General features: G+C 45.6%; 1 protein-coding gene across 1 annotated transcript; it reads left to right on the top strand.

The window, feature by feature from the left end:
* Window positions 1–418: 418 nt before the first annotated feature.
* On the top strand, window positions 419–12,358 carry LOC146563195 (granzyme K-like). Its single transcript, XM_085295661.1, has 6 exons — window positions 419–578; window positions 1,191–1,376; window positions 8,845–8,989; window positions 10,197–10,332; window positions 10,940–11,209; window positions 11,306–12,358. The coding sequence occupies exons 2-6, from the start codon at window positions 1,337–1,339 to the stop codon at window positions 11,456–11,458; spliced, it is 744 nt and encodes a 247-aa protein (XP_085151787.1). The 5' UTR covers window positions 419–578; window positions 1,191–1,336; the 3' UTR covers window positions 11,459–12,358.
* Window positions 12,359–12,997: the final 639 nt, after the last annotated feature.

The raw sequence follows: 12,997 nt of genomic DNA, 5'->3' as shown, positions 1-12,997 counted from the left end.
CAATAATGACAAAAAGTCTGGATTTTGCTACTTTTACTCTAAAAATGAAAAAAAAAAACAGGGAATAAAATAAACAGATTAACATAAAAAGTCTGAATTACATAAAAACGTATTTTTGCACAAATTCTCAGCTTCTGTGATTCAAAGTGGAGGTTTGCTGCCCTCCTGCGACTGAAGGAGCTCGCACACCCACGCTGCCTTCACGACACGTAGAAACTCGGACATCTCAGCTGCGTTTTACTAAAAATTCGGATGACAAACACCCGCCGATTATAGTGACGTTTAGTAAAATCACTGTTTAGATTTATCCTTTGATCTGTTGACGTCATCGTTGTTCGTTTAACGGTAACACGTGAAATACACACAGCGTGTCCTCCGGTCGCTCCAAGTCTCCGATCTCCTATTTAACCCCAGCCCATGAACGCAGCACCAGGACCAGCCTGCCTCACATTGTTAACGTTGATTTCTCCCGTTCAAAGCAGCATTTTGTCTTCCGTGAGCCGAACCTGGATCACAGCCTCCCACTAACCGCATGAAATCTCGGCTTCGTCAGGCAGCGGGACCCCCACCGGCACACGGTAAGACCTCCACGGAGTAATCTGGAAACCCCCCGTTTCCCGGTGAGAAATCTTTCCAGCTAAGGTTCATGTCTCAGACTCCGGAGGAATAAAACGTTACCGGGGCGAGCCGTGCAGTTACTGCGGGGGGAGCTGAGGGGTCTGGTGGTTAAAGTAGTTGTTTTTTTTGGGGGGGGGGGCACTTTGGCACGCACGGTTAAACCGGGTCAGACACCTGTGCGGCTCGTTATTCTGACTTTGCTCAGCAGTCATTTTCCTCACCGGGCTGAAAGCAGCCGCAGGAGGAGGTTAGCGTGTTTCCCATGGCTACACCAAGCGTCCACACGGGGGTTATTTGCATTCCTCTCCGGCCTGTGGCGACACACACACGCACGCACGCACGCGTTATTATTATTATCTTAAAACTGGCAGCCAGATAACTGAGCCGGGAGTCCGGGGGCAGAGCGGCCAGGGCAGCTCCGGGGGTCGTGACGTCGCCGGGGCTGCAGGTTCACCGCTCCGTCACTTGGGGCCCCTTCTGTTGACCGCACGCCCACCTTCCCCCGCAGCCGCACGGTTTCATAATCTAATGCTCTCGTTTCTTCTGCCCTCCTGTTGATCTCCGTGTGGAAGCCCGAGCATGAGGAGGATCGGTGGCCGTTACCCTGCCCACACCGGAGGCTGCTGGTAGGGATGGTGTGGCTGTGAAGAGCCGGTGTGACGCGCCTGTGGTCGGGGGAAGAAGTGCCTGGACAACATGACTGTTTTCAACCCGGAAAATGTGGAGGAATTTTATGACATCGGGGACGAGCTGGGGAGGTGAGTCCACACCGAGCTGATTTCTAATGCGCATCAACTTCCCGTTTCTGTGCCCGGGGCGGGGGTGCTGGGAAAATACCTGTTTTTCATGTCGATAATAAATGTTTCAAAGTTTATTTAGCCCACATGTGCAGAGCTGTGGTCCACGCGTGTCTGAACCCCCCCACTGTGAGTGAGTGAGTGTGATAAGCTGTGATTAATGCAGTCTATAATGCAGTGACATCAGTGATGAAGAGTTGCTGTGTCTTCTTGGGCTTTATTGCAGGAGGCTGATGTAGCTCTTTGCAGGGAGAAGGTGTCCATCCTGGCTGTCACTCCGTGTGATTGGTCAGAGGTGGATGCTGATGATCAGGGTGAAGAAGCCGGCTGTGTATGAAGCACTGTGACAGAGCTGGACCTGAGTTTGGTTTGCAGGGCGGCTCGAATGTGGCAGATGATTCCAAACATAACGTGTTTGTTGACTGGAGCAAACTGCTGACCTGGCTTTACCTTCCTCATCGAAAATCTCTCGTGCCGTCATCTTTGCTCGAGCTGAGCTGACAAAACCAGTCAGGGAGTGAGTTTGTTTGGGCGGTTAGAGAAGAACGAGGACATGCAGCAGCAGCACAGAGTTGATCTGGATGTTCTTAAGCCTTCATTTTAACCAAATCCAGGTTTTGGTTAATCGAACAGCTTCACAAATGTTGTTTTTTAATCATAAGTTAGTTTAAGTGAAAGCAGATTTTCCTGTTTTCACTGTGACTTTATTGCTGATTCGGTAAAAAAATGTCATTACGTAATAATAAAGGCAGAAATGATGCGTTCCAGCTCCCAGATGTGAGAGTCACAGCTGTGGAAGTGGGTCTCTGAGTTTGTGGTTATGAAACGTTGGTAGTAACCAGCCAGCTGTTTTCTGCTCCTCGGCCTTTGTGGCGTTGCTGATTGTGTGTCGTGTTCACCTTCCTCTCTGAGGAAAGCCTGCGCGGCTGCAGCTGCTGTAGCAACAGAGACGATCGGGGAGCTGTGTGTGATGGGATTGAGTTTCTGGCTGAGGTAAAGTAGACGGCTACGCCAGCGTGATAGTCTCGATTGGCTGTTGCTCCAACGCCGGGATCCGCTCTCTGTTGAGGAAGGATGGGGAGAACAGGGAGCTGATATCACGTCATCCGCCATCATTATTGAATCATCCTAAATATTCCAACACCTGCAGTGTTGGGATAGAAAATATTTGCTCGTGTCGTCAGTCCTGTCATTTATGCATGCTGTTTGTTGGAGAGCGCTCCAGCAGCAAGGACTCAGAAATGAGTGTGTCTGTGGGAAACTTATTTTGCATGGGCACAAAGAGGCAAGCACCATGTGTGCAGCTGGAACTAGACTTGTTCTTGTTTCTGCTGCGTCTCTTATGCGTGAGGCTTGTGTTACTTCTCTCATCAGTCACTCAGAATCTGACGTATCTGAGTCCGGTGACGTCCTGCAGCGTCCTCAGGCGTCTGCTTGCCGCCGCGTCACGTTTTAATGAGCAGATCTTTCCCATAGATGCTGCACACAGGTGGTCTTATGTAAGACTCGGGCGCACTGATCACTCCCAAACTGGGCCTGACACCTCTGCATTAGCAGCCCACGTGTGTTGAAACGAGGCAAACGGAGACATTTCTGTGCAGCTAAGCGTGCTGGGTCTGAATTGGAGCACTTGTACTGTACAAACAGACGAGCTGCACAGAAGAAATCAGAGGTTCTGGGTGAAAATGCAGAAACTCCAGTGACTGTGCAGTCGTTATATATTTGTGTTAGTATTGGATGAACTTTAGCATAAACCAGAGTCTGTTAATGATGAAAGCTGCTGAGTCTTTCACTGTAAAGCCCAACATGCCTGCAGACTGAGGGCTTTTGATCCGACTGTACTCCAGGCCTGCTGCTGGCTGCACTTGGATTAAGGCCCATTCAGTTTGGCAAAATGGGAAAATGGGAATTTGCCCAAGCGGTGAGTCTATCCTGTCACTGACACCGACACTGCCTGCTTATGCATGGAGGACCTGATGCCCGGTGAAGCCGAGCATCATGCATGAGCATCTACGCGCAGCGAGCACGCAGGAACGAAGCCAAAGCATACATGTTAGCAGCGCGATCTTATATAATGCTGTCTATGAATGTTGCATTATTGCTGAAGCTCTGCTCAGAATCGCTGCCTCATCTTGATTTGTATCACCTCTGTGATCGGTGGGCCATTGCTCGCCCAGTTTTCCGAGCCTTCCAGAACAAAACCTGGAAAACTGGAAATATTAGACGCGCCTAATAAAGTGTCAGTCAGAGAAACGATTGTGAAACTGCAGGTCAGCCGTTGAAGATCCAGGCAAAGCAACAAGTTGTTGCTTCCAGAGCTGCGCTTTAAAAAGTGTGATGTGTTTGCACAAGTGCATCAAATTCATCCCTTTGAGTTTTCCCCAAAAACAAAAGTGCAGCATGGAGTTTAGTTTAAAGGCCTCCTGACAGATGTTGACCACATCTGTGCTCAGCTGGTCTCTGTAACTGCTTCACAGAAAAGTCTCACTTCACGCCTCAGATTGTTGAAGATGTCGTAGTTTGCCAGCATCTCAAAGGGTCTGTTGTTTGACGCCTCCTCAGTGTGATGCTCAAGTGTCGGGTGAAGCACCGCTGCAGTGCTTTAATGGTGGTGTGTGTGGATGTTAGACTGCACAGACACAAGCATTCAGGCTCAGAGCTTCTGTCGCTGCAGGGCTTTTTTTACCCCATCAAACCTTTTAGTTCCTCCAGTTAGATCAGCAGAAATAGAAAAAGCTGTAATTGCTTCCATTATCAGTGCCTCTGCAGTGCATTATGGGTCGTGCGTGACAGCCGGCGTGTGTGTTTTCTTAATTAAATGATTAAGCAACGGTGTTTGTGTGGTGCTCCTCTGCAGAGGCCTCAGTTAGCAGGTGCTTTATGACACATAATACAATCAGCTGTCCATGCAGGGAGTTCCTCGCCTCGTCGATGGACTTCAGCTGCACCTCCTTGGGCTGGTCCTCAGTGAGCCCAGTGCAGCAGGACTTGAACCAGTTATCCACCTGCTGCAGGTGCTTGTTAGAAATCTCCAAACTAGAAGGCTCCGACTGCAGGGTGAGACCCGCTGGAGAGGCAGCTGAAGGAAATGCAGCTCTGACCTACGCAGGGAGAAAGCTGCAGATGATGCATGACTCCAGAGACAGATGGGAAATCACCGTCAGTGCTGGCCGGCTGATATCTGATCTCTGAGTGGATGCCAGTACTGCTCTAGAATAACAGTAAACCTCTGTAGGTCTGAGCAGAGCATGCGGTCATGCTGCATGCAGCAGGCCTGCGTGAAGAAACGGGCGCAGCTTGCACTCCGGTCATGTGAGTCCAGTTCTGCTTTCCTTATTTTTTGGATTCATTTATTTCTTTTGCAGTGGGAGATTCAGGGCTGTCACGTGTTCAGAGATACGCTGACTCAGCCTTTCTTTCCTGATTGAGAGAGAAAAATGACACGAGCCCACTCCCACTGTGGAATCCATTTGCTGTGTGCTTTTCATCGGGTCCACGTGGCAGTTTTACACTTTGCATATTTTTGCAGGGCTCTGCTGACCGCTGTGTGGCTCTCTACCAGTTAGCCCTCCTATTGTGTGTGTGTGTGTGTGTGTGTGCGTGTGTGCGTGTGTGTGTGTGTGTGTGTGTGTGTGTGTGTGTGTGTGTGCGTGCGTGTGTGCGCGTGTGTGTGTGTGTGTGTGTGTGTGTGTGTGTGTGTGTAGAGGAGGAGGGGAGGCTGTAGCTCTAAAAAGATTCTGCAATGCAAATGAAGGTAGAAGCTTTAAGCTGAGGCTGCGTTTGGGCTTCATCAGGAAAAACTCCCCAAAGACGAATCGCTGTGAACACAAAACAGGATTATTTGAAGAATCCACCCAGGATCCTGTGTCCTGGAGTCCCTGAACAAATATTTTCTTCATTTATTGTTTATGGAGGACACCGACAGTAAATCTGCTCCAGACAGTCAGCAGCAGGAATCAGCCCCAACCAGCTACTGACCTACATTTACCCCCCACCACCACCCTTGGTTATTCTGTTGGGTGGAGGGGCAGTCTGGGAAGCAGGAGTGGCCTTGATGAAGCCTGTCACTCAGCCACCCTCCCCCCCCGTCCTCCCCCTGGATCCCAGGGAGCGGCAGTGCGGTCCTATCAGGACTACTGTGCTGCAGCACATTAGCTCCAGTGTGGTCGTCGCATACTTTGGTGTGACTGTCCAACACAATAGGTTTATAAAAACCTTAAAGTGGAGGACTTTTGAAAATGAGCACAGGGCCGCTCGTCTGCTGACGCCTGCTCTGCATTAAATCCATCAGTGACTGTGGGTGTGAACAAAGACGAGAGCACCGCCCGTCAAAGCTCCATCGCAGCCAGCCGCTGCATGAAGGCAGAGAGAGGCAGCACTGATGCTGTTGTACCGTCTGCACTTTGTGTTTTTATTGCTGTGCGATCTCATCATTTGCATTTTGGAAGCCTCGCCGGAAGCTGCGTGTCTGTGTCGTCTCTCTGAACTGTGGTCGCTGCCTGGATGCATCTCGCTGTCACATCTATGTATCTGACCGCCACACCAAAGTCAGAGGACTCAGCATCCTCCACGTCGTTGATTCTGCCGTCATAAAGATGCACGCGCTCAGTGAAGCCAGATGGAAAAGTTTTTCGAGCCGCACTGAGCTGCTCTGTTTGCAGTTTGTCCAAACTGGCCACAGACGAGCTATCAGGATAACAACACGACGAACGTGTTCTCTTAGTCCTCGCTGAATATTCAGAGGCTCTGTGTAAGAAGTGATTTGCAGCCGATCTCATGCTGACAGAGTTCAGCCTCAGTCTGAGTGAGAAATCCTTTCAGCGTTTCTTCGTTGCCCACATTTAGCATCATCTGTCCAACTGCACGTTTCTCTGATCGTGATATTAGTACGTGTCACAGAGCACTGAGAGAGGCTGCTGTGGGATACAGCCATTAATCCTCCCAGATTTCAGGGTTTTTTCTGATCAGGCGTCTTTTATTATTGACGTATCCCTGGATCATTAAATGAGTAAATAAAATATAGAAATATTAATAGAATTAATGCAATTTTAAAATTTGTTGTTATATTAGTTTATTGTGTAATAAAACAAATCTTTAGAGTGATTTAAAAGGACTCTTTTAAAACCATTTCAGGACCGTGTGCGCTGCTTTTATCCCCGTGCTCGGTGCTCGGCGTCGGGCAGGTTGGACGAGCTGTTAGTCGATCTGTTGAGGAAGCTTTAGGCTGCAGCAGCAGAGGCCGAGCAGTCAGCCCCCTCTGATCCTGCAATGTGAGGAGGCAAAATAACCACGTTTCAGTCCATATGTTCCAGCTTATCAGAAGATTGGTGGTAACTGGAAACCAAGCCTCAATAACCAGGTCAAAGGGCCAAACTGGGAGTCATGTAGATGCTGGTCATAAATCCTGATCAGAGGAAAACATCCCGACTCTTGTTTGTGTATCTGCTGCTTCGCTGTATGTATTTACATTCAGTCATTGAGTGCACGCACACCCTGAGCTTCAGCCTGCCAACATTAGCAGGAGTAATAAGTAGTACGTGAGTCAGAGGAGCATCTAATGTTCCTGCGGCCTCGAGATTATCATTAAAGACAGACGAGGTGGGAAAAACGTAAACAAGACGAGTCAGCTGTGAGAAGAGTTGATCAGGACTCTGAGGCTGACTTTAGTCTGTTATTGCTGCACTTAGACTCACATTGAAATCGGACTCACTTGGATTAGCCTCAATTATTTTCAATTAATCTCTGCAGTCAGGGCGGGATGATTGGATTCCTGCCTGCTGTGGTAGCAGGTGAATGGCAGGGAGCGGCGCTGTGCGTGAAGCTGAGTGTGTGTTGGAGCGCACGTGGGACGAGCTACAACCCTTTGCGGTCAATTAGGAGAGACGTGCAGGCGGTGGAGCGTGGAAACCGAGGGGTGGTAAACGGTGGAGGAAGACAACTTCTCCCGTTTCTGTCTCTCGTCTTCTGCAACGTTCCAAGCTTAAACTCTCACGCAGGTTTTCCTCCTGCTGTGAACGACTCTGACGACTGCACTTAGACGAACGCCACGCAGCCTTCTTCTCTCGGCACATAAACGACTCCAAACTAATGAAAACGTGCACTTGGAAGCTTTTGTTTCACGTTCTCTTGAACTGATATCGCTGCGTAACTCCTCGTCTCGTTCCTTGGAATATCTGTCTTCTTTTCACACATGCTCGCCCACTCGTGACAGTGAGGGCCAATCAAAGGCTGCGATGAAAGCAGCACCAGACCACGGAGGTCTGCAGATGCTGCTTTCAGTATCTGGTCAGTGTGCAGAGAGCAGACAAACCCGAGTGGGTACAAACAAACAATCACACCAACGTTGGGTTGATGCAAAGAAACATTCACGGACGCTGAACCTGTGAGCCGAGAAAGATGCTCATTTGGACTCAACTACACGTCCAACTCGTCTCTGCGTCCTGTGTGGGCTTACATGAAGGATCGTTTGAAACACTACGAGTAAAATCTCATTAATCCTTGAGCGGATTAAGTTTCACTGTTGGAAAAATATTCTGAGGGCTTAAAGTATAACTATTGTAAACAGTGTTTTAGGTAAAGCCTCGTTTGGGCTGCGGCGCTGATGTGATGTCACATGACTACATTTCAGACCTCAGTGTTGATCAGGGAGCAGACATGCAGTCTCGCTCCCTAGATTTGATGGTTTTGTTACAGACTTTAAAAACGTGTTTTGCTTTTCTTTCACAAATGTGGGATTAAATTGTGTTAAAATGCACAAAGCAGTGATGTCATGTTTTGTGACGAGGACCCAGGCACAGAGAGACTTGATGGATTTAAGAATCTTATGATTTAATAAAGAAATTTGCAGACTTGCACAGAGATGGTAAAATTATGATGACTGATAACGGAGACGAAGACAACAGACGACGAGGACAAGGACAGGGAGGAACAGGGGTTTAAATGCACCAAGGAGACAGACAGAGAGAACTCCGGACAACTGGAGACATTTAGGGATGCAGGGACTGACAGAGACGGGGTAGAAGTCTCATCCTGACAAGTACAGTTTATCTTGCCTGGCTGGGCAGCTCTCTGGGTGCTCTGTAATTTCCACTGTAATTTAATTTACTTATTGACATTTTTAATCTTCATGTAAACGAGCATAATGCAACGTCACACTGCTGATATCTTCAATGTGGCTATAGCTCAGGTGGCAGAGCAGGTCAGTTACTGAAGGTTGGCGGTTCGATCCCAGTCTGCATGCCAAATAGCTTTGAGCAAGATTCTAACCCCATGTTGCTCTCCGTAGTATCAATGTTAGATACTTAAGTGAATGAATTAGTTGTATGAAGTGCTTTGAGTGATCAGACAGAGTAGAAAAGCGCTATATAAGAACCAGTCCATTTCACTCATCTGCTGATTTATGTGTCCTGATATTTTGTTTCTGTTTCAGGTCGTGGTTCTGAGATTATTAATGGGAAAGAAGTCGAGCCACACTCACTGCCTTACATGGCTTATGTGATAAGTGTGACTAATTCTTGGTGTGGAGGGACATTAATCCATCCACAGTGGGTCCTGACAGCTGCCCACTGCACTGGGTAAGAATCTGAGACCTTATTTTAAAAATAATGCAGTATTTATTTTCAATGACTATTATTCCTTCAGTAACTACCCAGAGGTCACTGCCCTCACCTGTGGTCACGAGCTCTGGGTAGTTACTGAAAGAATGAGATCAGGGCCAGAGCAGCAGGAATGTGCTTTCTGTAAGCCATGACTGGCCTCTTCTTTAGAGAAATGGTCATTCATCCAGTCATTGGAGAGAAGCTCAGCTGCTTCTCTTCCACAGTCAAAATAATACACACTGCTATAATTATGCATGCAAAGCTCATAAATTTTAATGGAGAGAATGAATATAAAGAATATTTAAAGTTGAATTCTTGTTCATAGATTTATTTGTTTTACAGAGGTGTTCTAGAAAATGTTATTTGTGATGGAATAACAAGGAAAGTACGGAGCCCTGTGAGGGACATGGGAGGAAAATAAATGAAAATAAAATTTTGCGAGATCCTGAGTTACTTTTGTGAGATCTCGGGATCTCTCAAAATCTTACATCTTTCGGAGGCCGCCAGAAGGAAGCTGACAGGGAGGTCGAGGCACAGTGTGCCGGGAGTGCGGTATTCTCGCCGTCTCTTGTGGCCTCGACCTCCCAGTCAGCTATCGAGCGCAGCGGGTGGGTAACAGACGACTACGAAAACATCGGAGCACTTTTTACAAATATGTGATGTCTTGATAAACCAATCAGATATTTGAAGTTTACACAGCTACATTTTTGCCTGATATCTTAAAATTTTATTTTGTGACCCAGAAAGAATAATATTAAAACTAAGCAGCTGCCACCATTGTTGGAAACTGGAATTGGCTGGGCTGCGCTATGAATTCTGGGATAGGATGGGCCACAAAGGAAGTCTCGCAAAAGTTCATCTTCATTTTTTTCCTTCCATGTTTGTTGCGGGGGAAAGAAGTGTTGCACTCACTTAAAATAACACAGAAGCCACAGCTACATACACATCAAACATTTGATACATTTCTTCATCTAAAACATTTTATGTACATTTAAATTTCTTCATTCAGCTTAAAAAGAAAAAATAACGCAGATTCACCCAAAGCTCAGTGACAGCTATAACCCAGCCATATGTAGTAATACACAATAATAAAGAACTATGATGACTGTTTTAGAAGCCGCTGACCTGTTAACCTTTTAAATATGTAAACCTTCATCACCAGATTGTGTTTTTTCTTTTGCAGGAGTTACTGGGTGATGCTGGGAGCCCACTCCAGAACGAAAAACGAACATTCCAAGCAACTCCGAGTCGTCGAGAAAAGTTTTCCTCATCCTGGCTACTGTTGTGCAAAGCACGACAATGACCTCATGTTGCTGAAGGTAAGGTGATATATCAGGGTCTGATGATGATGATGATGATGATGAGATAGCCTTTATTTGTCAGTTGCAGGTCTTTTGCCCACAACCGATACAAACGATGTAAATGCACTGCTTCTTATTTAGCACCTTTCTACTCTACCTGAGCACTCAGAGCGTTACACAACATGGCTTATTCACCCGAACACATCTTTCTGTGCTTAAGTGCTTTCTATCTAACATTGACACACACTCACACTCTAACGTAGCATCAGAGCGCATCGTGGGGTTCAGTATCTTGCCAAAGGATTTCTGACATGCAGACTGGAGAGACCAGGGATCAAACACCAAACCATCCGATTAGTAGATAACCTGCTGTACCTCCTACAGCCAACTCAGGTTTTGCTCACTTAACTAAAACTTAGTTTCATTTTTTAAAATATAAAATGTATTTCCATGTCTTTATAGACATGTTTCAACTCAGCACTGCACATACTTCATATTTTCCAAGCAAAATATTAGAAATAAATGAGTGGTGCTACAACTCTTTAGCAAATATCTGTTTATTTAATGTAGTTAATGTAGAGAGATTCATCACCAATATCTGAGATTCTTTTTAACTTTTTTTCAGCTTAAAGAACCGGTGAGGAAAACCAGGGAAGTGCAGTGGCTCGAGGTTGGCGACACTGTGAGAGACCCGGCAGCTGGCAGCACGTGTCTGGTGGCCGGATGGGGAGTAACTGAAACAAAACGACCATCAGACGTCCTCATGTCTGTCAATGTGACTGTGGTGGACAGACAGACGTGCAACTCTCGTGATTATTACGACCACGACCCTGTTATCACTGATGACATGATATGTGCTGGTTCAGATGGTACAAACGTCGCTGATACCTGTCAGGTACGTATGAAGAATACATGTATTTTTCCTTGTTTGAGGTAAATGTTCATTCAGCTCAACACCTGAAACACTGTCATGTGTTTGTTCTTGCTGCAGGGGGATTCAGGAGGCCCGCTGTTGTGCGATGGAGCGCTGGTTGGAGTCACTTCTTTCGGAGAGGGTTGTGGTATCATTAAAAAACCTGGAGTCTACTCGTTTATCTCAGAGAAACAGCTGTACTGGATCAAAACCACGATGAAGTTATTCTAAATGTGTGAAACCACAGCATGATTTGATTTCACAGGTGTCAAACTCCAGGCCTCGAGGGCTGCTGTCCTGCAGGTTTTAGATGTGTCCTTGATCCATCACAGCTGATTTAAATGCCTTAATTACCTCCTCAACATGTTTTGAAGTTCTTATGAAAGGTACTGGTAATGAACTCATCATTTGATTCAGGTGTGTTGACCCAGGGTGAGATTTAAGACCTGCGGGACACCAGCTCTCGAGGCTTGGAGTTCGACACCCCTGCTGTAGACCGTTATCCGGTTTATAATTTCATTGCTCCTTTTAAATTTTATGATAGCTTAGTTTCTGCTAGCTTGCTGCACTTTTTTTTATAGATTCTGCACTTGGCTAGTCTGCTGCATACACAATTGGAAACACAGTTTGGCATTTTACCCTCTTTCACCATACAAACTGTACAGAAACAGGGTTATTTCTAATAATAATTTTTTCAAATAAATTAAAGAATTCCCAAACATAAGTGTTCCTGGTTGTTGCAGTAAAACCAGGGAGAAGCATTTTTTATGTATATACAAAACCAATGAACGTAAAACATTATTGTATTATATCCTACTGTTTTATTGTAGGGTCTACTTTACAATATAAAGCACCTTGAGGTGACTGTTGCTGTGATTTGGTGATGTTTGAATAAAATTTAATTTAATATAATTGAAATTGAAAATAAAAAAGTGAGATATTCAGACTGTCAAACAGATTCAACACATCTTATACAACCAACTGAAAATGAGGCTTGTGGACAGTTTTTTTTGAAAAAGACATTCTTTACATTCTTATTTGTTCCATTTCACATTATGACTGTGTGCTTGATATACTTGCTACTTTTTTACTTTCTAATAAAGCTGGAGGCATGAATAAATAAAGACACAATTCCTTCTCTTTTTCTTTATTTGTTTGCACTGCAGTTTCAAACTGTACCTTTCAAATGTCATTGTTAAAATGCTTAGAGAGTTTTATTGTCATTGTGCAGTTTCTTGCAAAGTGAAAGTGGGTAGCTGGGCCACAAGGTGCAAAAGTAAAGAAGGGAAAACAATATACAATGAGGGGGGGAAATAAATAAAAACCAATATATATGTATACATGTGTGTGAGTGAACTAATATACATGGTGTATACATAGGAAAGATTGAAACAGAAACATAACTACAGTATGCAACTGTACAGAATAGAATAAAATAAAATACTATATACAGTAGAATAAAATAGAATAAAATATACAATAGGATAAAAATAGAATACAAATTCTGTATACAACTGAGTAAAAATACAACGATGCCAGAAAGGAATATTGCACTTAGTGTTATTGCACATGTGTGGATGTGTGTGTTTGATCAGTTGGAGTCTTTGTTGTGGAGTCTGACAGCAGTGGGGAGGAAAGACCTGCGAAATCTCTCCGTCCCACACCGTGGGTGTAGATGATCAATAGCAGCATTAGAGTGGATGTGTTGGAGAAGTCTGCCACCAAGGACTTGTTTAACTTCCTCAGTGCCCTCACCCCCAGTGATGGGCA

The sequence above is a fragment of the Mchenga conophoros genome, linkage group LG12, assembly GCF_057382185.1.
Source record: "Mchenga conophoros isolate Kocher_MC1m ecotype Shallow Benthic linkage group LG12, M_conophoros_male_GT1.1, whole genome shotgun sequence".
Lineage (NCBI taxonomy): Eukaryota > Metazoa > Chordata > Actinopteri > Cichliformes > Cichlidae > Mchenga > Mchenga conophoros.
Note: the sequence above shows the minus strand (reverse complement) of the source record. Positions and strands in the feature narration are given on the sequence as shown.